This window comes from Typopeltis vanoorti, chromosome 4 (genome assembly GCF_054136105.1).
Source record: "Typopeltis vanoorti isolate ZY-2024b chromosome 4, IOZ_Tvanoo_1.0, whole genome shotgun sequence".
NCBI lineage: Eukaryota > Metazoa > Arthropoda > Arachnida > Uropygi > Thelyphonidae > Typopeltis > Typopeltis vanoorti.
In genome coordinates, this window is record NC_143552.1 from 107487946 (window position 1) to 107514407 (window position 26462).

General features: G+C 35.8%; 1 protein-coding gene across 1 annotated transcript in view; it reads left to right on the forward strand.

Annotated features, from left to right (window-relative positions):
- LOC150107584 (rootletin-like) overlaps nucleotides 1–26462 on the forward strand; it is a 283556-nt gene that overhangs the window by 204228 nt on the left and 52866 nt on the right. Inside the window, exons 11-12 of the mRNA XM_090392134.1 lie at nucleotides 22191–22366; nucleotides 23873–23996. Of these exons, the coding sequence (XP_090248260.1) occupies nucleotides 22191–22366; nucleotides 23873–23996 (300 nt within the window). The remainder of the gene's footprint in view (nucleotides 1–22190; nucleotides 22367–23872; nucleotides 23997–26462) is intronic.

Sequence of the window (26462 nt, forward strand, 5' to 3'; positions counted from 1 at the left end):
TACAATTTTCCTCCAAATCAGCCTGATACTTGTCAAAACTCCAACATTATCAGATCTTATATTTCTATTGTCTAAGGCACTTTGTACTGTATCAATCCACCGAGATATAGGTGGATTGATACAGTACAAAGTGCCTTAGACGATAGAAATATACGATCTGATAATGTTGGAGTTTTGACAAGTAACAGGCTGATTTGGTTATGATTTGTTTCTCTGCCAGGTTGTCAGAAAACACTTTTTTTGCTAATCTTTCTTCGCCCATTCTGTTCAAGTGACCATACCACCTGAGATTAGCTCTGCTAACGCATTCCTGGATGCTGACAATGTCAAGTTCTATCCTAATATCCTCGTTTTTAATATGATATTGCCATTGATGCCATCTGTTCACACCTCTATCTTTCTCAGGACTCTCATATCTGTGGTCTCTAGGCTTTGGTCAAGTGTTTTATTTCTGACCCAGCTCTCAGATCCATAAGTTAAAACTGGTTTGAACACTCTCTTGTATATAACTAATTTGGTGTTCCGACTAAGTTCTCTCTTATTCCATATGAATTTATTCAATTAACTTCCTACCATACTAGCTTTGTTGATTCTGTTGTCTATTTCCCTATTTAATTTACCATCTTCACTAAAAATCATGCCTAAGTAGCTGAAATGTTTTACTTGTTCCACAGGTTCTCCATTGACAACACAGTTGACATTTTCAATGATTCTACCTATTTTCATTGTCTTTGTCTTTTTATTGCTGACCTTCATACCATATCTATTACAACAGTTATTCAATTTAGTCAGGGAATCTTGCAGACTTGTAGCGGATTTATTTAGAAGTATAACGTCATCCACATAAAGTAAAGAGCAGACATTAACATCTCCAATTTTGATATCAAGTTTAATACCACTTTCCTTCATAATGTGATCCATATAGATAATGAATAACAGAGGGGATAATGTACAACCTTGTCTGATACCAGATTTAACATTAAACCATCTTCCTGTACCTCCTTCAATTCTAACTGCTGACTTACAACTCAAATAAAGACTAAGTATTGCTTGATATAATAACACTGACACCATATAACTGTAGCATATTGAATAGCTTCTCCCTTGGCACCTTGTCATATGCCTTTTCTAGATCAACAAAACTTAAATATAAATCTTTGTTATACTCCCATGATTTTTTAACTATTTGTCATAAAATGAAAATCTGATCCTGACAGCCTCTATTTGGCCTGAATCCAGCTTGTTCTTCACTAAGCTTTTTCTTCTCAATTCTTCTCAACCGTTTCTGAAGCATGCTTGCATAAATCTTACCAGGCACACTCAGTAGAGAAATACCCCTGTAAGTCTCACATTCAGTTTTATTTTCCTTTTTATATATGGGTACTATGAGAGCACTACTCCAATCATCGGGAATTCATCCCTCTGTCCAGTCCTTCTGAACTATGTAGCGCACCCACTGTAAGACTTTTATACCACCATACTTCAGCATTTCTGGTCGAATATCATCTACTCCTGCTGCCTTTCCACGTTTTAAGCCTTAGACAGCTTTTTCTACTTCAAGCATGGATAAGTATTCCTGACTGTATGCCTATGTAGCGTTTTTTACCACTGTGCTATCGCTGCTTGTTTCATTTAGCAATTTTTCGAAGTTATTACTCCATACTTAAACGATATCTTTTTCTCCCGTTTTCATGTCACCTTTATCATCTTTAAGTCCTTTTACAGCACTCTTTCCTCCATTTCTAAGTTTCTTCAGCAACCTCCAGAATATTTTGCCACCTTCTTGATATTTATTTTTTATGTTCTTGCCAAAGTCCTCCCATGACTTTTGTTTAGCTAATTTTACATAGTGTTTAGCTTTCTTACATTTGTCTGTGTATTCTCTAAGAGCACAAGCAGACTTATTTGCCAGGAACTTTTGGTATGCTTTCTTTTTTTCCTTCATTGCCTTTTTGACTTCCTGTGTTCACCATGGAGTTCTGATTTTTCTATCCTTGCTGACAACCTCAGCACATGCCTGTCTGGCTGAATCAATCAGGGTTTTCTTCAAGGCTTGCCACTGAATTCAGTTCACATCTGGGAGCTGCTCAACTTTTATTCTTTTTAAAACTTTCTTACATGTTGTTCTTTTCAATATCAAATTCAATTTTATCCTGCTTAAGACTAAATAGTGATCACTTCCAATTTCAAATCCTCTGTACACTCTGCTGTCCTGCACCAGGGAGACATCACTATCAACAATAACATAGTCAATGAGACTTTTCTTTTTCCTTGCCTCTTCTCTCCATATGAATTTGTGCACATTTTTATGTTGGAACAATGTGTTAGTAATAACCAGTCCATGTCCTGAGCAGAAATCCAACAGGTATTTGCAATTATTATTAGCTTTGCTCTTTTTTCCAAATTTTCCCAAAATATTTTTGTATGTCTGACAATCATTTCCTACTCTGCTATTTAGATCCCCAACAAGGACCAACTTTTCCTTTTTCATTGTGTCAGTTGCTTTCTCTAAAGCCTGAAAAAATTCCTCCACTTCTACCTTAGTAGAACCTTCTGTGGGACCATAGGCACAAATAAGTCTCATTGTCCAGTTCCCCATTCTGATATTTGCCCACATCACTCTACTTGAGAATGCCTGCCATTCAAGAAGATTAGCCTGGCATTTAGTGTTGAATACTATGGCTACTCCTTCTTTTCCTTGATTGTCATTGCCTGAATATAACATTTTGTATTTATTGCTCAGAACGATCTCACCAGTTTTTGTCTTTTTTGATTCAGTCAACTCTATTATGTCGATCTGGTACTTATCTAATTCCTCAGCTAGCTCCATTTCTTTGCCATTCAGGCTTCTTATGTTGATAGTACCAATCTTTAACTCTGGTGATGTTAAGTTGGGATTTGTTTTCAGATTTGTTCCAGTAGCTGACTTTTCGCTGTTTGCCCTGGTTCCCTGGCAAAAACAACGGGGGGCCTTGTTTAACCGGGAGACACCCCAGCCGGCATGAAATTTTGTCATGATGTACCATCATTTTGTATTTTGGTTTAACCAATAAGAATACAATTTGGTCGGCTAAATCCCAAATTGCCAGCCCATCCTCGTTCGTTCAGTATCTAGGTAGATACCCAACAGGGTGCATCATGAGAAGGTGAGGATTGGACATTAGGGCAGAAGCCCTGGTCGGTTCTCCGCATTCCTTTAAAGGCTATGTGGAGGTCTCCTCTCAGTTATGCAGCTTTGACCCTTAAGCACCCCGTGTCTGTACTTGCCTGGTTTAAATGCATGCATTGGTGCTGTCTTTACCATTTTATACATGTAAAATTGTTGTAGTAGTTGCTTCTTCTTTTCATCCATTTTCTGTTCAATGTTGGACGAAGGCCTCCTCCAGTTCCTTCTGCCTTTCTCTGTTCTTGGCAATGGTTGACCAATTTTTCCTAAGTAAAAATTCATCACACTAATTCACATCTTTCTTTGCAATAGGACACTTGTAAAGTGTCTCTGGAATCTTGTGGAGTCATGCTCTGGCATGTTGAGTCAGTTCCAGAGAGTCATAATCTAACATGCCTATTTAAATTTGACAAATCATTAATCCACCTTCTTTTTATTACGTCCTCAGCCTCATTTCCCTTCTTTTGGAATCCAATTTGTTAGTATGGTGGTCCTTTGCTCATCTTCTCTTCTGGATAGATGTCCAGGTCATTTCCATTTTAGTTGCTTGTGGTGAAAAATGATATCATTGATACAAGTCTGGCTTCTTATCCAGGCGTTTTATTTCTTATCTTTTAATATGATGCCTAGCATCAGCCTCTCCATTTTTCTTTGAGTTGTTGCTACTTTATTTGTCAGTGCTTTTGTTGGAGACCAAGTTGCAGAACTATATGTGATGACTGGAAGTATACACTGGTTAAATGTCTTCCCTTTTAAACAGAGTGGGACATCATTGTTTTGAAAAATGCTTTTCAATTTTTTGAATGCACTCCAGGCATGTTGAACTCTTAGATTTATTTGCTTTTGGAATCCATAGTTTAGATCAATGAGATAACCTAAATTTGTATATGAAAAGACTCTTTACAAGAAATCGTTTTCGATTATTATGTTTTTTTGGTATTACAAAATGATTAAACATGATTTTAGTTTTTTCTCTGTTTATTTTTAGGCCAACTTTTCTGCTTTCATGATATAGTTGCTATCACAAGTTAAACCTTGCCTTATAAAAGGAGAATCTGGTAGTATATACAGCATGGTTAAGCCAATGATATTGCATATTTACTGAATTACTGAAGAAAGAAGATATTCTGTAGTATAGTATAGCAGTGTGTTAAGCTCAGTTGTCTTACTATAGCTGAAACAAATAAAAATTTGTTTCAGCTATAGTAAGATAACATTAACATTAATGCTCCACTATGCTGATAATTGCAGTAAGTTTGATAGCTATCAGAAGAAAAGAGAAGAGACTAAAATAATCTAAACTACTTGATGGTATTATATCATTTGGAGAAATGATTGCTGAATGTACATATTTTGATCGTTTTGACATTTTTGGATTGTGTTTTGTACTGATTAGCACAAGGAGCATGTAGATTACACTTCAACAACTCTCTAAAGTTCTACTTTGCCACTACTGGTTTTTTCAGACTTAAGTTCTGTACTAGTATCTATATGAAAAGAGTTGTGCAACAAATATGGTAGTCATTTTAACATATTGCATGACTAGCAGGCAGAGTGCCAATAATGTGGCTGTTACTTTATAATAACACTGAACTAAGCAATCTTGGCAGGATATTTCAGATTAGGTCTTTTAATTAAGAGTTTAATTTTGCATTTGTCTTTATGTGTATGCATCTACATTTAAATTCATGTTTACATTTATATTTGAATTATTGGTTGTATTAATCTGAATTTTATTTTGGTATTCATTTCATAAACATCCTGCTATATTAATAAATTGTTTGGTTAAATCATAGTTCAGTTATTTCTGGTTAAATAATGCCTTATCTGCATTATTGTATTTCTACATGTTATTTCATTTTATGCAGTAGATCAGGAGTACATCTTGCCAGAGGTGGTACTTGATAATGCAACTTTAAATTAAATTTAAATGATCATAGCCACTATTATTCCAAATATGCATGTTGGATTATGACTCTTTGAAACTGACTCAACATGCCAGAGCATGACTCCACAAGATTCCAGAGGCACTTTACAAGTATCCTATTGCAAAGAAGGATATGAATTAGTGTGGTGAATTCTTACATTTGCATCAGATTTTCTGTTAGTGGGGCCCTGTCATCTAATTCCATCCATCATTTCCTCAACAGAATTGAAATCTAGGATCTTGGGTGGCTGCAATCCATTTAGGCAGCCTTTTTTTACCCTGATCTTTTTATCACGAAAGAACTTGAAATAATTTTCAGGCGTCAGGGAACCCCTGCCTAAATATTATATCTTTATGTTTATTTATATATTATTTATACAATGTTTATTTTTTATTCAATCACTCACAGAACTCCTAGCAACATCTTGTGGAACACTGGTTGAGAAACCTTGCATTAAAGTAATGTCATTATCTTGTTCCTCCATTAGAATTATTTGTTATATCATGTTTTCCCTGTGACATGGCAGGCAGATTATCCTTTTGGAAGTGTCACATGTAATATAGTCATGAATGGGCATATTTGACTATCTACAGCACTCACCATTTAATCCTTACTAGTATCAGAGGATCTAAAAAAAAAAATGCCAAGAAAACATGCTCCACACTGTCACTACCAGTGGAGTCTCATATTGTTGTGGCCAAGCATGATGCGTTTGGCTTCCAGGTATTGTCCCCTCCCCCTCTATGTGAAGCATCTCATGATGAAGAGGACATTCCAGTGATGGTACCCTGTCCCTTTTTCTTGTGCTATGCTTTTCTTCCTGTATTTGTTACTCTACAACTCCTGAGTCTTTTTACTTTCTTATCCAGACCACTATCCAAAACATATGTGGACATCTGGAAATGGGATCTTAGTAGTCTTGCACTACTTTAGCCTATGCTTCAGGAGGATGAGCTGTCCTAGATAGGCTAGCCAGAATCAATCAGCCAGTGGGCTTGCCTGCAAGGGTCAACAGCAGTGTAAGTCTCTTTCCCAATGGCCTGGGGACAGGGCTCAAGGCTTGCTGTGATGCTAGTATGGTGTCTAGGGGATAGCCCTAGTGTTGCTCTCCTGAGGGCAGTCATTGTTTGCCAGAGCTTCTTTCCCACCATGTGAATCCATGATGAGTAAGAAACTTTGGCACTAACTTAAATTCCCTTTGAGAAGGAGTAATTTTTCATCCTCATGTTTATCAGGGTGCCTCAGTCATGTCCAGAAACCATTTGAAATATCAACTGAAAACAAACTAAACAAATAAATATCAGAGGCAAGAAATATACTAATCTTTTTTTAAAATACTATACTTGAATGAAGAACATCCACTCGGAAAAATGTCACCCTCCTTCATCGAAAATGGTTTGGAAGGATTGGCAAGATCTCCAAAATCAGTGAAGAAACTATTCAGTAGCTATTCTCGTAGAAAAACAAAACTACACAGACACAATTAGAGCATCTCCTTCATGCAGCATCTGTTGAAGGAATGCCAGTCATATTTACTCCTCACCAAACTTTGCACTATTCTCAAGGAGTATTATTAATAACAGAGATCTCCATGGAGTCTGGGACTCGTCGAGGGAGGCCACTTACTACATGCACCAGCTATCATACTTATTCTTGAATTCATTCGCACTGCTTTCACTCACAACATCCAATGGCAATCTTTCCAGTTACTCACCACCCTATGAGAGAAAAATGTAGCCCTCCTCCCTTCTTAGCAACATTGATTCTCAGCTTCCAAGGATGATCTCTTGTCCTTTCCACACACCCTCCATAAATTGTAAAATTCCATCAATTGATATCCTGTATGACCCTTTCAGAAGTTTGTAAGTCTCAATCATATCACCCTCTTTTTCCTGTTTGCTGGTGTCTGCAGTCTACAAATTCTCAGTCTGTCTTCATAATCAGTATTCCACAATCCTGATATAATTTTTGACACTCTCCTTTGCACTCTCTCTCCACTATATCAGAATCACAACAGAAACCAGACCTGCGTACAACAATTTAAGTGAGTTCTTATCAAGGCCTTGTAAAGAGGCAAAATGACATCCTTATCTTTACATGTCAAAGTTGGTTTCAGCATTGCAATTATCTTTTGAGTTTTATTTGCAATCTTTGCTACATGGCCCCTGAACTTAAACTTCCTATCTACTAACACTCCAAGATCCTTAGCCTCATTAGTTTGTTCTAGCATAATCCTACCGTTATAATACGACATTGGATATCTAATCACGTTGAAGTGATTACATTACTTCACATTTACTGACATCCATTTTCCCCTGCCCACAATTGCAAATCATTCTGCAAGTACTGCATATCAGCAGCATTCCAAATTATCCTACCTATGTTTGCATCATCAGCAAATAGCTGTATGTCGCTTGTCATATCCTTCCCAATATCATTAATGCACAGATTGAATAACAGTGGATCAAGGACTGATCCATGTGGGTACACCACTGGTCACCTTAAATCTTGCAGACACATCCTCCCTTAGACAACTGTTTGATGTCAGTCAGCCATCCTCTTATCCACGCTAACATTCTGTAATCTAATCCAAACCCATATTCTCCAATTTATGCAACAGTCTACCATGCTGTATTCTGCCAAAAGCCTTAGTAAAAATCCAAAAGTATTATGGTATATCCATTCCCCCTCATCTGATACAATAGTAACATTGTTATAGAATGTGAGAAAGTTGCTAAAACATGACCCTCCCTTAATAAACCCATGTTGCTCATTGCAAAGTAGAGATTCACTGTCAACCTTTTTCTGAATGCGAACCCTAACCAATTTTTTCAAAATCTTCACCACTCCTGAGATACTAATTGGTTGATAATTGGATACATCGGTCTTTGCACCACCCTTGTGCAATGGAATTACCATACATTCTTTCCATTCCTGCAGAATCTTCCTTGTTCTGAGACTCACATTAAACAGCCTGGTCAAAGGAACAGCCAGTTCGGCTGAACACTTCTTTTAGCACACATGCTGATATCCCATCAGTCCCTATTGCTGAATTCTTATTCAGTTTGTGCAACAGCTTTAATACCTTGTCCTCATACACCTGAGTTTCTTCATCCATCTTTTAACAAAATGGACACTCATTAGTTGCACAACCTCTTCTGCATCTGTAACCCTCACACCATCTGCATTCAGAAGAGTTATTCTTTCATATTCATTCTTTCTTTTACCTGCAGCATATTGATAGAATTCTTGTGGGTTATCTTTATTATGCAGAGCCACTTTCTTTTCATATTCAGACTGCTTTCCATACAACAGTTGACTATTCTAGCCTGCTGCTTATAATTTTCGTAATGGACATCATCCTTATGCATGCGGTATTCCTTCCACATAACCTTTTCTTACGAATCTCTTGCTTAATAAGATTACACAGCTATTCGACTCCTACCCTATTTATTCTTCAAACTCTTGGGACACATTCTGATATTACATCATTTAAATATATGCTTCCCATGCACTTTTGATATTGTTCCCATCCAGCAATTGATCCCATTCCACTGAACTCAGTATACTCCTCAGTTGGTCATAATTTCTTGCTTTGTAGTTCAGCATGTAACCCTGTCTGAAAAGTCACTTCACAATTGAGTACCACATGATCACTATCACCACTGTCACCGGAGGCAGAATAGTTAAGTCTTTAACTGAAACGCCCTCTGATACTATAATCAAATCTAACACTTTGACCTAGAGTTCCTTCTGTCACATGCTGCTTGAGGAAGTTGTCACGCAACAGCTTAATAAATTTATTTTCAATTCTTCTCATAAAATTCTACTGCTACCCCAATCAATATTTGGATAATTAAAGAAAAGTTTCCCATTATAATTACTCTTTTTGCACTCATCTTTTCTATTTGGTGATGCATTTCTTCATCACTAGCAACTGATCCACCAGGTCTATTACAACATCCCACTATGTAATTAATCTTGTTAGATTCCACCTCACACCAGATGGCTTCAAACTTGCTGCCACATGAAATACTGTTGGTAGTAGTACTATAATCATAGGTCTTAACTCTTGGATTCACGTCATCCAATATCATTAGCAGCACAGTATGTCCCCGTGCTGCTAATGATATCGGATGTCCACTCCTCTCTTATCCTTTTTATCCTTCCTAAAAATACTGTATCCTTTGCACTCGATACCAGTTAGTATGTTTGATTCTGATAACCAGGTCTCACTAATGCTTGCAATCTGAAGTCCCAACATATTGATCAAGGGAATAAACTCTACACCTTTGTTTCTGATACTTCTAGCATTCATGTACAGACGTAATAATCTACATGCATGTTCTTTTGTATACTCTTGTCTGCAGATTGAATAACACTGGACCAAGAACTGATCCTTGTGGTACACAACTGGTCATCTTAAATCTTGCAATCACATCCTCCAGTAGACCAGTTTTTGATATTTTCTTGTTTACGGATCTCTATTCTTCTCTAGCGCCTTATACATGTAGACATGTTTGTACATGTTCAATGGGTCCAAACTAGATTAACACAAAGTCAAAATTATTCTCTCCTTGTCATCATAACATTGTCACTCTTACACTCACATTCTCACCATTCCTCCCTTTATTATTTAGTTTCCCTGAGTCTCTGTGTTAGGTCTCATACCAGTTATTAGTTTTTCAAGACTCCTAATACCAAATGCATTCAGGTGTAGGCCGTCTCTCATACAAATCCAATCTTCCTTAAACTCATCCAAAAACTCGTATTCATTCCTTCTACAGCCTATGCATCGAATCGTTTGCTACTGGCGATTTTCACTTTTTCAGTCTTCAAAATCAGAGTGGTGCCTCCTTGATGTCCAGATAAACATCTGCTTTGAAATGAAACTGAGTGATAGCCATGAGGAAAATGCTCAAATGTAAAGATAATCACCTGGTTCCCACCATGAATGTCCCCCTCACTTTCAACACAACTAACCACCATCATCTGTAAAAGGGGGAGGATATCTAAACTGCCCAGTTTCTTCTTATTATTATTGTGCTATCTTCTATCGAAGGTCAGCGACCATCTTGGCGAACAAACTGCGCTCTTGTGCTAATCTGAGCAGTTGTGCACTGCTCTTTCCTGTCCACGTCTTGATGTTGTCAAAACCATGATATTCTTTTTCTTCCTCTAGTTCCTTTGCCATCAATTCTTCCTACCAAAATAGTTTGTAGAAGTTGGTATTTGCTGTTTCTCATGATGTGTCCAAGATATGATGTTTTTCGTTTCTTGATTATTTGTACAAGATGTTTAGCTTTGCCAATGGATTTTAAGACATCTTCATTGGTAATTTTTTCTGTCCATGATATCTTTAGCATTCTTCTGTATAGCCACATCTCAAAGGCTTCGATTTTCTTGATGGTTGTCGCCTTCAGTTTAGATATCTTTAAATGTTCTCTACATCCCAAACCCTTTGTGCTGCTTTAATTGTTTTTTATGTTGTTTTAAATGTTTTTAAATGTCAGAAATATGGTAATTCTCAAATTGTCTGTCATGGCCCCACCATCTGTACCTGATGTGGCAGTAAACACCATGGGAACAATAACTGTAAGAGCAAAAGCTGAAATCCTTAATTGTCAGGGAGACTACCTATCAAGCTCCCCAGCATGCCAAAGGTGGGAGGATGAAAAGGAGAGCCAAAAAATAAAAACCGATCAGTGCATCACTTATCAAGAACTAGATCAAGCAGAGAGAGAGAGAGAGAGCACACTGCAAAAGTAGCAAAGGCATCTCGTAAACCTTCCTACTCTGAGATGGCAACTATAAAGAAAGTGTTAGTAGGAAGATTGATATGTATGTCGATTCCACCTTCTGATAACTACAATGTGACAGAATGGTGTGATTTGCTTGCTATCTCTCTCTAAAGTGCATAAAAGAGAAAAATCAATATAGGCTCACTCCTGAGGACTTGCCAGAAATAGTTGCACTACAAGAGAATCCACCGATGACATAAATAATGGAATGTACACCACAGAGGATCAAAGATATGCCTTCAGACCCTTTAATAGATGGCCTGCTAATAGCTGGTATGGATATCTCTGTTCCTCCACAAGAAGATAAAACTGTTAGTATATCTAGTTCTCTAGAGGGAGTTGAATATAGCGACATCTTGGATATTTTTACCAGTGAAGAAGAAATGGACACCGGCTGTCCATAATTCTTCCACAATTCTCCAAAAAAGAAAAAATTCAAGGCCAATGAAAATAAAACCTCAACATAAGAAGCTAGATGATACCACCGCAAGGGAGTAATGAAAACATTTCTGCAATGGAATTATTGTGGACTCTGTCAAAACATCAATGACATCAAGCTTGTTTTGCAGAGGTAAAAACCAATCTGCTTTTGCTTGCAGGAAACATACTTAAAACCTGGATTGATTGATTAAAAGCTGGATTGATTGATAATCAATCCAGCATTACAAAATGCAGCCATGACTCATGAGAATTGGATAGGAGAATTAAGATTCCAAGAAGTTATATTCTTAGTTTCATCCTTTATCCAAGTGTAAGCAAACAAAGTTTGCATGTGAAGTTACTTCATGACTGGGTACTGGTATGTAGAAGCTAATAACTTCACATCAATTGCCTTAGTATCCCATAATGCAATGCACGTATCCTTGCAGATATGTATAATGCTATGCATTATGGGAAGGGCTACTACCCAGATCGGTTTGACCTTAGTCATAAGGCGTGGCACCTTTTAACTACTGGTATATGGAAATATGACTTGTGCATTACTTCAACCTTGGTATCACCTCTGGGTCTGGCTTCCACTGATGAGACTACAAAGGTCGAAACTGGTCTGGATAGTAGTCCTTCTCATAATGCATAGCATTGCACATATCCATAAGGATATGTGCATTGCATTATGGAATACTAAAGCAATCGATGTGAAGTCACTAGCCTCTATAAACAAGTACCCCAGTTGTAAAGTAACTTCACGTGCAACTTACTCTTGGATAAAGGATAAAACTAAGCATATAACTTCTTTGCATATGTAATTAATAGTATAACCAAGTGGAAAAACTTTCAACAAGGATGGGAGATGGACTTTACTACCAAGATGTCATCATCTTTGTGGGCAACCGTACACCCCTTCCAAATTGCACTTAATACAAACATAAGGGCAGTTACTATCTAACTCTGTCAGATCTCTTATACCTGTATGCTGAATCTACTTACCCTACTGCTGCAGGTGTCTCAGGTTGACCTTGATGACTTCATATTGCAGTTGAAATTCTGGAAGCTCACTTCCATGAGCTGCCAGAATTTCAGTTCCCAAAACATCTGGTCAGTTTGTACATTTCTGTAAATCATGATAGAATACTGATTGCATAATCATCTAAGGAAGCACAGAAGAAAACTTGAAGTATCTTTTGCAGATATCCCACAACAACAAACCCCACTGTTTTCAAACATATCCTAGCCTGAGCAAGATCAGTCATCAGAGCCAGAAAGAATCCTGGATCCAATACATATCTTCCATAACAAGAGCAACCAACAGTAAAGAAGTGTGGGACAAAATCTGGAAAATGAATGGCAGATACGTTGGTGGTCTGAAAAGTTATCGGCATAACAATGAAAAAACAAATTTAAAAAAAAAAAATCAGCTAACTCCTTTTTATTCCCGTATACGGGAGTAGGCGAGGCCATTTAGCCCTATCTAACTTTTGGAGACTGAGTGGGCAGTTCAATCTCCACTGGTACCAATCAGAGATAGATGGCCGAAGGCTATCACTAATTAAGCGGTACACAGTGAAGAGAGACGGCTCAAATGTGCTGCCATCTCGTGGTCCCTAACCTAACACAATATATTTAATGTCTGAAATAATGTGGGTTCTACGGTCGATTTTCTTGAGTTTACGGGACGAAAAACCCGAGTTTCCAGGAGGAAAAACCTCAGACATCGACTAACTTGGGAACCGGTAGAAAAAAGGCTTAGAAAAATTTCCTCTAGTCGCCGACTAGACTCGAAACCAAGTCTTCCTTCGTGTGGTCAAGCGCCATGGTGTGCAAACGCCACATCCACTGAGCTACACAGGCACCCAAAAAAAAAAAAAAAAAAAAAAAAATTATAATTTAAAAATTATTTTTATTTTCAACATGATCTCCCTTAAGACTATTACATTTACTCCAGCGCCATTATCCCATCCTTGTAGTGGTTCTCGGTAAGATCTGCAAAATACCCCTCTACAGCTGCAATCATCTCTTGATTCGAAGAAAAATGCTGACCACCAAGGAAGAGTTTTACTTTTGGGAAGAGATAGAAGTCAGAGGGGAGCCAAAAATAGGGAATAGGGTGGATGTTCAAACAATTCATAGTGCAGATCCCTTAATTTTCCCATTGCTAAAACACCTTTGTGGGCAGGTGCATTGTCATGATGAAAGATGATTTTTTTTCTTCTGCAAACTGGGTCTTTTCTCATGAATTTTTTCATCTACTCTGGTTAAAAGATTGGAATAATATTCCCAAGTTATTGTTTTACCCTTTTCAAGATAATTAATAAACAAAATGCCTTTAGCATCCCGAAACACCAATGCCATGACCTTTCCTGCTGATGGAACTGACTTTGTCGTCTTTGACATTGAACAACCGGCTTCTGTCTACTGTTTGGATTCTGGTGTGTAACGGTGAATCCAAATCTCATCCATAGCAATAAATCAATGCACAAAATCAGTTTTATTCTTGTTAAAACACTCCAAGCACTGTTCAGAGATTTTCATGCGAGTGCGTTTTTGATTTGCTGTGAGCAAATGCAGCACCCATCTTGCACAAAGCTTTTTCATATGCAATTCTTCATGCAAAATATATCCTACACATCCTTTTGAAATGCCCATAGTCTCAGCAATTTCATGCACTTTGACTTGCCAGTCATCCAATACCATATTGTGCACTTGATCAATGATTTCTGTGTTGTTAAACTTTTTGAACATCGTTCACGTGGATGTTCTTCAAGGCTGGTACGGCCAAGTTTAAACTCGGCAGCCCATTTCTTAATTGTCAAAATGAAGGAGAAGAGTGCCCATAAACTTTTATGAACTTCGAATGAGTTTCTTTTGCCGTTAAACCTTCTTTTACAAACAATTTTATAACTGCACGATACTCAATTTTATGCATTTCATGGGATACAGACAACACTTTTGCTTCAGACAGCTGTATAAAACAAACTCTTGATAGAATGACTTGCAATTTCACATGGATGCTTAGGACAGATGTACCAACTTAGGGGAAAAAATCTTGCCAATAGTGTTGCCATCTATGGTTGAGGCTGAGAACTTTTCAGACCATCCTCATATAGCATCCATCATCTCTCCATCATTGAACATAATGGATGCATAGTTGCATACTCAATAGCACTGCCAACATTTGTTATCCCCCCCCTCCCCTTTATTCTCACCAAGTTCCTTGCCCAAACATGTAAAGTAGAAAACGAGAAAAGACAAATTCTGTTCTCTTAGTGTGGTACCTAAGAATAAAATAAGCCATGCATGAATGAAGGACACTTTGCTTAAATGCCACCCAATTTTTGTTGGACCAGTTAACATCGATTATGAGATGATTAGACATCTGTCACCAACTGCCAAGGATCAGCTATAGTATGCCAAGGAATACTATAGCTATTCAGAATATTCTTTGAGAACGTTTTTCCGAATACCCAACGGAAAGCTATTATTATTGCTCTCATTTTAAAAATTTATGGAATTTACAACCGTGTTAAAAACACTTTTATTATCCCAACGTTTCGATCTTCACATCAAGATCATCATCTGGAGATACATCAATATACAAGACAAGCTGAGTTATGTTATTAGCTGTAAGCTAAAGAAACAATCATTTGATCACATGTTATTCTACTTGCATGACCTCTAGTGGGGAAAAAAAAATTTACATCAAGCTAAATTCTATTTATGATGACAGGAATAAACATTCTTTCAGATGGTTTTCTTTTAGAAACAATGATGTCCTATTTTTGGCATTACAATTCTTATTTTTGCTTTTAAGATACTGGATTTTTTACAGAATGACACAATCCTCCTACAGAACAAGTTCCCTCCAGATATCACCATGCTCTTTGCGCATGTATTATGGTCATGTTATTTTGTATGGCAAAGCGCCTTCTACTTACAAAAAGACGGCACATTTATGGGCTCGCCATTCCTCCCCACCCATTGCTAACTTTTACATGGAACATTTTGAGCAACTTGCCTTAGGTTCCTCCCCTTTAAAACCCAAAGTCTAGCTTAGATACGTTGACAATGTTTTTGCGATCTGTACCCATGGCCGCCAGACATTAGACACATTCCTTAGCCACCTAAACAAACAACACAAACGCATACAATTGAAATTGAAAAACACAACATACTTCCGTTTCTAGATACACTTGTCACACATCTTCCCTCTGGCAATCTTTCCTTCACTGTTTACCATAAACTGACACATACGGGACAATATATATACACAAACTCCTATCACCACCCAGCACAAAAACTAGGTGTCATCAACACGCTAAAAAACAGGACGCAGACAATCTGTTCCAACGAACAGGCATTAAAAGACTAATTTAAAATTATCTTTAATACTTTCCAAAAAAACGGATACAGCCAAAACACTATTAACAAAATTCTCTACAAAACCTCAATAAAACACAAAGACAAACCAGACTACAGTAAAACTATAACCGTTCCGTACATTAAAGGAACATCAGACATAATAAACAGAATACTACAAAAATACAACCTCAAAGCCACCTTTGAACCTCCTGCAAAATTAAAAAGCTTACTCAACTCATCCAAAGACCCACTCCCTCCACTAGCCCACCCGGGATTATACCGGATTTATTGTACTTGCAACATACCATATATAGGAGAAACAGGACATACAATTCCTATCAGACAAAAAGAACATAAACGGCACATTAAATATAATAATTATGGTGAAGGCCTTTCTGATCATGCCCTGAATTCCTTTCACAGAGTTGACTGGAAAAGCACTAGCTGTCTATTGCACTAAAACATGGTATGAACGGAAATTTAAGGAAGCATGTGAGATTATTATCAACCATCCCAATCTGAACAATAATGAAGGTCTAAAAATCCCAAACATAATGAAGGTATATATTCGAACATTCCTCACTAAGAACAACTATAAACAGGACTGTAGAAAGACTATGTGCTTGCTATTTGGCCACATGGCCCAGAGACGTTGTAAACATTCTTATCGTATTTAAATAGCCAACATCCAAAAATCCACTTTACAATGGAACTGGAAGCTAATAACTGTCTGCCCTTCCTGGATACATTTATCACACGTCTTCCAGATGGTTCCATATCATTTTCAGTTTTTAGAAAACCCACACATACAGGAGATATTTACACAAACAATCACACCATCACTCTTCTCAACAGTTTGGCATTTTAAAAATGCTAACCTATAGAGTGAGAGCAATATGTTCCAATGACAATGCTCTTGCTGCTGAACTAGCTCACTTATGCCACACCTTCTTGGCCAATGGCTATAATCCCCATAAGATAAACAAAATACTAAACGCTCCTAAGAATTCCCTTCCACTATCCACCATAGAGAACTACAACAAAACAGTCACCATCCCATATATTAAAGGCACATCCAAAAAGATTTCTAGAATTCTTGATAAAATGAACTACGCACCATATTCAGACCCTGTGTCAAATTAGCAACTCTGATCCGTTCACCCAAGGACAGCATTCCTCCTTAATCACATCCAGGAGTCTACGAAGTACCCTGCTCATGTAATCAAGCCTACTACAGTCAAACAGGAAGAACTGTGAACGTCCGCATCAGTGAACATAAAAGATACATCCAGCATTATCACTATGGCAAGTCGGGCCTAGCAGACCATACTCTGGATACCCCTGCACACAGGATCAACTGGAAGAACAAAAAGTACTGCACAGGAGCTCGTAAAGTTGGAGAGATTGTTAGAGGCAACAGAAGCCCTGAAACACACTCCAAATCTCAATAAATATGGCTGTATAAATTTGCCTAAAATCTGGGAGACAGTCATCTTAAGAAAAAACTAGTACCTTTTTTTTCCCAGATAGAGGGTGCCAAAATCAAGACTTAAGTCTTTGTGTTGCTGCTACATTTTTGTTTAACTAGTCCGTTGATTGCGCCATGTTGTTATAGTCTCACGTATTGTGACAAACTGTGTTTTTGTGCTCTGAAGATGCTGGTTATAACACCAGCGAAATATCAGCAATAAGTTAATAAATAATTATTTACTTATTATTCTGTGTTCTAATATATACCGTTAAAAAAATAAACAACGTACGACGAACACAAGTCTGTCTACATGCTTAAGGACTGTAGAAAATCCAGTATCTTAAAAGCCAAAATAAGAATTGTAATACTAAAAATAGGACATCATTGTTTCTGAAAGAAAACCATCTGAAAGAATGTTTATTCCTGTCATCGTAAATAGAATTTAGCTTGATGTAATTTTTTTTTTCCACTAGAGGTCATGCAAGTAGAATAACATGTAATCAAATCATTGTTTCTTTAGCTTACAGTTAATAATGTAACTCAGCTTGTCTTGTATATTGATGTATGCTCCAGATGATGATCTTGATGTGAAGATCGAAACGTCGGGATAATAAAAAAGTTTTTTAACATGGTTGTAAATTCCATAAATTTTTAAAATGAATGCTGATCACCATGTAACTCTAAAAGAAAGGCTATTATTATTGCCTGGCCTAAGACAGCCAAGCAGGTTTTGCCAACTGGAGGTAGATTTGATACCTTATTCACAATGGTATCCTCTGATGATTAAAACCAAGATTCTTGATCTTTGTTATATACTGTTTGAAGTAGTAAGGGAAATGAATTTCTTAACTTATTCAGTTTTCTTCCTCCTAACATCTCTATTCCAGTGTGTATTACAGTAATTATAATTAAAATCTCCAATAATGGTCATCATTTTCTTGTTTGCTAGGCCAGTTTGCCTATATGTCTTATCACCTTCCACATTCCCAGGTCTATAGCAACATTCGATTAAATATATTATCTCCATCTCTGCCTCTCACTTACTTACTCAGAATCATTACCACTATTTCCTCCTTTGTATTTCTACCTTGTATATGCATAATTCTTCTGCTACCATTATCAGCACTCTTCTCGTCTTGCCCTTTCAGTTCTCATGAAAAACATTGTCCCTCAGTCTTCTTTCCAATCAAGCTATTATCAAGAATCTGGTAATTAGTAGAGGAATCTTTTAGGCACCATGCAACTCTCCTAATTACTAAATTCTTGGGCATTTGTATCTTAGTATTTTATCTATTTTTAAAGGAACACATGCCAAAAAGATAGAGGCTAAGCATACATTAATATAGATTCATTGAAAGTATGTAATACATACATGGCTCATGGCAAAAACATGATGTTAAAAAAAGAGAAACATGATGTCATTATATATTAATAGGTTTGATGAGTTTAAAATATTTTAAGTTAAAAACTTTTAAGGAAAAACAGATCTAATCCAAGGAATTAAAAAATTAAAATAAAAGTCTTAATATGTTATAATAAAAAGCATATATACCGTTATAAATTCAGATCTAAATTTGTAATCCAGGTTACAGCTTCAGGAGCCACTTGTAAAAAGTCATTCTAGTCATTGATAAGCACGTAAGGTGCATTCTTTTACAATATGTTGCATAGTCTGTTGTAGAGCACCACAGTCACATAATGGAGATGATTGTCTGTTCCATTTGTAAAGAGTATCTCCACATGGGCCATGGTTTATCTGAATCCTATTTAGTATTGTACAGATTTTGTGAGGTAGATCCAATCCTGTTATGATTTGATCACCTTTAAAGATATTATGCAAATGTTCATTCGTATTTTTGTAGTGATGGATGCTGAGATTTTAATCTATTGACATTAGAGTTGGGAGCTCCTGTTGAATAGGTCCGATTTGGATTACCAGGAATTTTTTGAAATTCACGGACTAGAGAATTCAATCTGCATAGTTCTGTAGGAATAATGCCTCTGTTCCACTTATAAGATCAATGCTTGCCTTTTCCATGCTGGAATTTTAAAAAAGGCTGACTGAAATAAATATGCAAATGAACTTGAGAAATGTATTCGCTGGCTACCTCCAGTAAGTAGTAATTTTAATCGATTTATAGGCGTTGTCCTGCTTGCTGCTAAGAAAAGTATTCCTAGAGGTGTTAGGCATAACTATATACATGGCTGGAGCGAAGAATGTGAATTGCTTTATAAGGAATATCGGATGAATAAAGATCCAAAAACAGCAGACAAACTTTTAGCAAAACTGGGTATATCCCGAAGGAAAAAATGAATAAATAAATGCAGTTGCAGGTGTAGACTTTACTCACAGCTGTAAATCTTGGAACCTTCTCAGGAAATTAGGTGGTAGTGCTTCATTGATTAAAGAACGACCAAGAATCTGTCCAGATCAATTAGCTATACATGTTGTTAACACATCATGTATCCCAATCAATAAAAAGCATGCAAGATATGTTAAGAGAAAACTGAAAGAATTTAACAAGTCTTCACCTATAACTTCTAATTTTGCATCTTTTACACAGCAAGAAGTTGAAGGAGCCTTACAAGGCTTTAGTTTCTTTAAGGAACTAAAGCCTTGTAAGGCTCCTGGCCTTCACCAGAAGGAAATCAGAAGAATCCTAATAACCTTGAACATAAACAAGGCATCTGGTCCTGATGGTATCCCACCTAATGTGTTAAAAACTTGTGCCCCAGATTAGCATCTGTCCTATATTGCTTCTTCAGTCTACCCTATTCAACTGGTATCTATTCTACAGCATGGAAACAAGAGTCCACATCCAGCCCATTCCAAAGAAAGGTAATTAGTAAATCAAATAAGCTACTCTTCAATCGCTTCTACTGTTGTCTCAAAGACTAAGGAGAAGGTCACCAACAGCTAATTTCTGCACCACCTGGAGACCACTTAATTAATGAACCAACAATATGTATTCTTAATCAACATCTGATCTTTTAGCCTTCACCACCACCAGCCTCTGGACTCAAGCCATGAAAAAATTTGAAAAAACTTATGGTCGTTGTCAATATTTCAAAAGCATTTGATTGGGTTTTACAGGAGCCCACTCAGAACTGCCATTTCTATGGTCTGCCTTCCACTCTCTGCAACTGGATTTTTATCTTTTTTGCTGGTTACTCATTACAAGTCATGGTATATGGTTTCCTTTCCTCATATTTCTCCATCATACAGGAGTGATGGGGAAATATGAGGAAGGGTGGTAGAAAGTAAATGATCCAAGGTTCTTTACTTTCTACCACCCTTCCTCCTGTGTATAAATGATCTGCTGTTTTTCAGACATCAAATCCTATCCATGGTTTCACAGATGACAGTACACACTGTTCCTCCTTTTTATTTGACAAACACCAGTGCCCAGTTCTTAGAATCCTCAAGACTCACAATGGCCACTGTCTCAAATCCTGATCTCCTAGCTATATTTCAGTGGGGTAAGGATAGTTTTGTAAACTTCAATGCCACCAAAACCTAGTTCTGTCTAATCTCTTGCAAGAAACATCTTGCATCCCTTCCCCTAACTTTTGATAACACTTGGATATCCAAACACAATCAAATTTGTCTTGAACTACCCTGTACCTCCAGCTTTTTCTGATGAGTGGAAAAGTATATAGTTTTTTTGTCAGTTGAGCTGCAGAAGCAACAGCTTCTGCAGCTCAGCTACCAAAAAAAAAAAAACTATGTACTTTTCCACTCAAGTTGCTACTTCTCACCTCTACAGCTGCTCTGTACAAATACCCAACCCCTTCAAAAAATAAATAAATAATAATTAAATAAACATGGAAACCGACATATTTAGGATGGTGCGCTGACATCTTCTCCAAGATTGCTCAGTGCTATCTGGAAGAGGGCAGTCTGACTACTTAATGATCCTTTCATAGACCCACTTCATTTCCTCTCATTGACATTTAGTTGCTGCCTTATACCTCCAAACCATAAGAACAAGTGCTGCTGCTAACACCCATTTTCAATCTAGCTCCAAACTTGCTGAACTAAATTAGTAAATTTGGAATATATTCATATTACAAATATTGAATATATTCAAAAGAAGAGTTAACTCAATGCATAGGTGATATGTTCTATAACCTTGTAACAAAATGGTGTATCACTGTATTATTAAAACATCCTGGATGATAGTTGTAGGAATTTTTTACCCCCTTAAAGTGTATAGTTGATAACAAATTATATTGTTTTTAAGCCTGTACCCAAGTGTGAGTAATCAAGTTTGCATGTGAAGTATCTTCAGTACTAGATCGTATATAGAGCACCCCCCCCCCTCTCCTTTAGATGTGTGCTGTGTACTATAGGATATTGTGGTAATTTGATGTAGCCTTGTGTACAAGTCATCTATCATGTAGCTTCAGTGTACAAGTTGTTTAGTCTTCTAGATACCTCTTGCACAAACTTTTGTTTCCCCAAATTTTGGTAAAAGATTAAAACAATAATATAATTTCTTTCCAAGTGTCATTTGCTTTTTTTTTTTTTTTTTTTTTGAATAAGCTTCCTCACCCATCTCAACCTCATCCCCCCCCCCCTCAAAAAAAAACTTCCTTTTGACAAATTTTGGTAAAGGAATTCAAAACTGTAGCAGTAATATTAAATTCCATTAAATTTAAAATTACTAACTAAAAAATTTAAAAAATATATAAATTCTACTGAACAGAGGTACTTAATACAGAAGTAACTTCATTTTGGAAAGGATAAGGTGGTTAATCTTACTGTGGTCAACAAGTTTGTGTTTTGTATTATTTTGAGAGGATGTACATTTGCTGTGTGGCAAAACTATTCAGCCACAGAGATTATTTACTTTACTTATATAATTAACTTGAATAATGCTTTTTTTTTTGCCATATATATATGTCTTATATATATAGCAAAACAGATATGTCTTATCTGTTAACATCTGTGAATGTTTGATTGTTTGCTTAAATTCTTTTGAATGAATATGCAATTTATAATCACCTTAAGCTTCTCATTTAAGGAAATTACAGTGCAAGAGAAACAAGAGAAAGCTACATTAGACAATTCTATTCTTAAACTTAAAGAAGAGCTGGATTATGTTTATAATGCATTCGAATCTATACAACAAGCTTTGGTAGATGATTCTGATCATAAGACATGGTCTGACTTCAAAATTAAGGGAATTTCACCTTACAAGTAAGTCAGTTTTATCTAAAAATGCATTATAGATTGGAAAAAAAATGTTGAGTTGATCTCTTCTTATACCTCATAACTTTATACGAGCAACTATTTTGTATGTGAAATAGCAGGGCTTCTATCGGAGTGTATTTATTGAGCTAGCATGGAATGTTTGAAATGAGTTGTAATGTTTATTGAGCTTGTTCTTGCCTATTGATAAAGAATACATTCTTTTTAGTTACTATCTTTAAAATAGTGATTATATTTGAAGTTATAAGAGAACTACAAATTAAACTTTAATTAATGCATATTGACTGGAAGTTTAAATATTAGATTGTTCAAAGATTCTTAAAAGTTATATGAATTACAAAATATTCCTGTAAATGGAAGTTGTTACAGCTGCTTTTATAGCTCAATAGACTAGATTCTACAACTTTTATTTGTGTTTTTCAAATGACCTACTTATTATACTAATACATCTGTACATGTCTGCCACCTGGTGCAAAGCAGTAACAGGTGTTTATATCTTCCTGTCTTTTGAAAGCTTAAAATAAATATTGGATTTTAGGTACATTAAAACTCTCATTGTGTTAGCATTAATGCTTACTATCCCATAGTTATATGGAATTATAAGTTACTATTTTTAGCATTACATTTTTTTTTAAAGTTAAATATGTGGACAAAGGTAAAGATTAAAAACACTTCTAAAGATTTGAAAAATACCCATGATTGCAAAAACTGCCTTTGGTAGGTATTGAGTATATGCTTTTTGAATTTCCTCTTAAATTTCTTGAATAGTTATTCAGGAATTTTAAAACACAGAAATGTTGTATGAAGTAAAAAAATTCTTTGCACATCAAAGAATTTTTAAAGTTAGAATCTGCAGCCAATATGGATTTGTTCATAAAACCATTTAACATATCTAGTTTGTTTCAAAGAATATTTCAATTTTCTCTAACTTAAATTACTAACTTTTAATTAGTTTTAAAGTTTTCTCTACCAGTTTATGTATTGTATTGTATTGAAAAACGTTTTTAACTATGTATGTCTTTATATAGACAAACCTACATGTTGAATAAAGCTAAGTAGATATGAAGTGATTGAGAAGAGAAATGAGCAGTGTACTATCATAATTATAATTTCCTATAGAAAAAAAAAAAAAGATTTAGAAAAGGGAATGTGTATTTCTATTTAAAAAAAAATGATTGTTAACAAATATTTTAAACCAAAGTTTATATTAACTTTGTGAATAATCACTTATGCAGTGCACTGCATAAGTGGAGTGGAAAAAATATCTTGCCTAACTCTGATTATATTGAAAAATTTGAAATGTTGGGTTCTTTTCTTCACAGCAGATATCTGATAAAAACATTTTTAATTCTCTCTCTTTCTTTTATATGTGCAAGATGTGACATATAAAAGTGACAGATTTAGTAGTAGTTTAGTGAATAAGTTATACTTTATCCAAAAAAAAAAAAAATTCATGCAAAATCATTATGCATATAATATCTCTACTCTTTATAGGAGTACCTTTTTGCCTAGAACACGGTCTCTTTCTCCTGCAGGAGATGGTCACTCCCCTTCTTTAGCTGAATCAACTGTATCATCTGTACAAATTACTATTAATAAGCGTCGCCTGCAAGTGGAGGTAGGTATATAATAGTAGGTTCAGAATTTTTTTACATAATTTCCATTATGCAGGATTATTTGAAGAAGTGTTATTTTTAATTTGTACACTTTGCTGATGGAGCAATGGAAACTACAGTGTTCTCTCATTCATCAGCAATCTCTTTTACTCTCCTAGTACTTCCTGCAATAACTGACTGTGAGTTGCTTCAGCTGTAAATCCAAGTAAACCAATTCTTCAATAACTATCATAAATTAGTACACATTATTCACAGATGCAAGTAATTTCCACTTAACAGTAGGCTTTTGTAAAGACCTCTAAATTTGTTTAAACACCTTAATATTATTTATGTGAAGAGATTTATTACTAATTTCTATTTATTACTTACTTATTTAGAATAGGGGAAATTTATATAAAAATTTGTGCAAACAATGTTGTAAACTATCATATTAGAATGATATTCTATTTATGGCTATATAAAGCAAATCAGCAACAGTAATTTTCATTTCATTATCAGCAGAAAGCTAGGAAGGCTGTTAAGCCTAACCCTGCCTTAAAGTTGTCGTTGGTAAGCAATATTTTGGTTTGCAGATTTCAAGAAAAATCAGCAAAGTGTACTTACCTTATCACATCTGCAACTTAAAATTTGTAGCCATTTTTCACAATGGTATTAAAATCATTAAGTGAATGAAGCTTTTTCTGAATGTGTCACAGTTAATTGTATATTTTCAGCCTTAAGTGACCTCTTCACTGCTAGTTGTTTGCAATACTTTTTTTATGATGTTTGTACTATGTAGTTATGTCATACTACATGGATGGATGGTGCAGAGAAAATGATATTTGGATATGATATAAATAGTTCTTAAACATGGGAAATAAAAAAAAACAACAAAAAAGTAATAGAGGAGAGCAGTGAGGGGGCGGAGAGAGATAAATTAAAGGAAGTAGTTGTAAACAGAAAAGTTACTTTTATGAAGCAAGGAGCTTTGTGCTTTTGCCAAAGTAGATAATTGCTATGGATGATTGCATTTATCAACAGTAAGTTAAATTAATTTTTGTAGTTGATAGAAGGAATCAAAAACATAGTGCATTTTTTCATTTTTGGTCAACAAAAATGAAAAAAAAAAAGAAGCTTTTGATGTATTTTATTAAACAGTTAGTTTAAGCAAATGGTCATTATTATGCTTAACATTAAGATTTATGTAAAAGGGACAATGTTTTCATATAAGGCATAGTTGAATCGATAGAGAATAGTTTCACTAATAATTTCTGACTTCATTATGGATGAAGCTGTGTAAGTTTTTAAGTTGACCTAATTCTATTCTGTGATATCCTAAATTTCAAGTCTCATCTCATCTTCCTTATACCCTCTTTTACCTTGCGGTGTCGAGGGTCCATTGATCATCGGACCTCACTCTGTTTACAGGATAAGGTGGTCAGCCTTATGGCCTGTAGTGTTGAGTTCTCAAGGCCAGTTTGCCTGTATTGCGGGATGAAAAACCCCAGAATAAACTGGGGAAAAATTATTTTTATTCTTTGTACAACTGTGCATAAGGCTTGCATTTGCTGTGCTTTTAATTTCTCCTAGAAAAATGCCAATCAGCAAGATTATGCAGAATATTACAGCAAATGGAAAGGCATTTTTATACATGACCATGTTTGAAACTGCCATATATAGACTTTACATAAAAAGGCAAACATAAGAGTGAAAGGCAAGATGAAGTCATTTATATTTTATATAAGCTTTGTCAGTATATAAAGTATAGAAGTGTGTGTGTAAAAAAGCCAATTGATTTTTTATATACTTTTTTTTTTTTTATATAAAATTTCCAACTGGCCTGTTTGGCCGAGTGGTTAGCGTATCCGTTCTCTAGCCAAAAGGCTGTAGGTTCGAATCCCACTGTGGGCATGAATGTTTGTGATTGTCTTTGAAAATACTGGTGGTGGTGATGGTGGTGGTAGATGGCATTGGTGTAGATGATGATGATAGTTGTGGTTTGTTGTACTTGGTGGAGACAGAGAGTTGTAGAGTAGGTGTCCTCCCTCGATGAGTCCTTGGACTCCCTGGAGGTGTCAGATAATAATAATAATGATAAAAAATACAGCATACCTAAGTCATACATGCTAGGTTTCAGACTCCCATTGTATAGCAAATCAGTCTTTTTTTTTCATTTGCATGTAATATGCATATGCAAATGTTAATAAGTTTTAATCAATTTTATGCATCAGATATGCAAATGAAAAATTTAGAAATAATTTTCCCAAACAAAAGTTATTAATAGCTTATCTTAAGGGAACATGTCAACTAATTTGGTCATCAATCTACACCATTGAGTTTCCCCATTTTCATAATAAGATTGGTACATTTACAGATAACTGTAGTATTAAGTATTAAAGCACTTTTCACTTTCTTTGCTTTTAATAACTACAGCAACGGTAGTGCAAGCCAAGTTTGGCCTGCAGCCTATCTTTGTTTGATACACAATC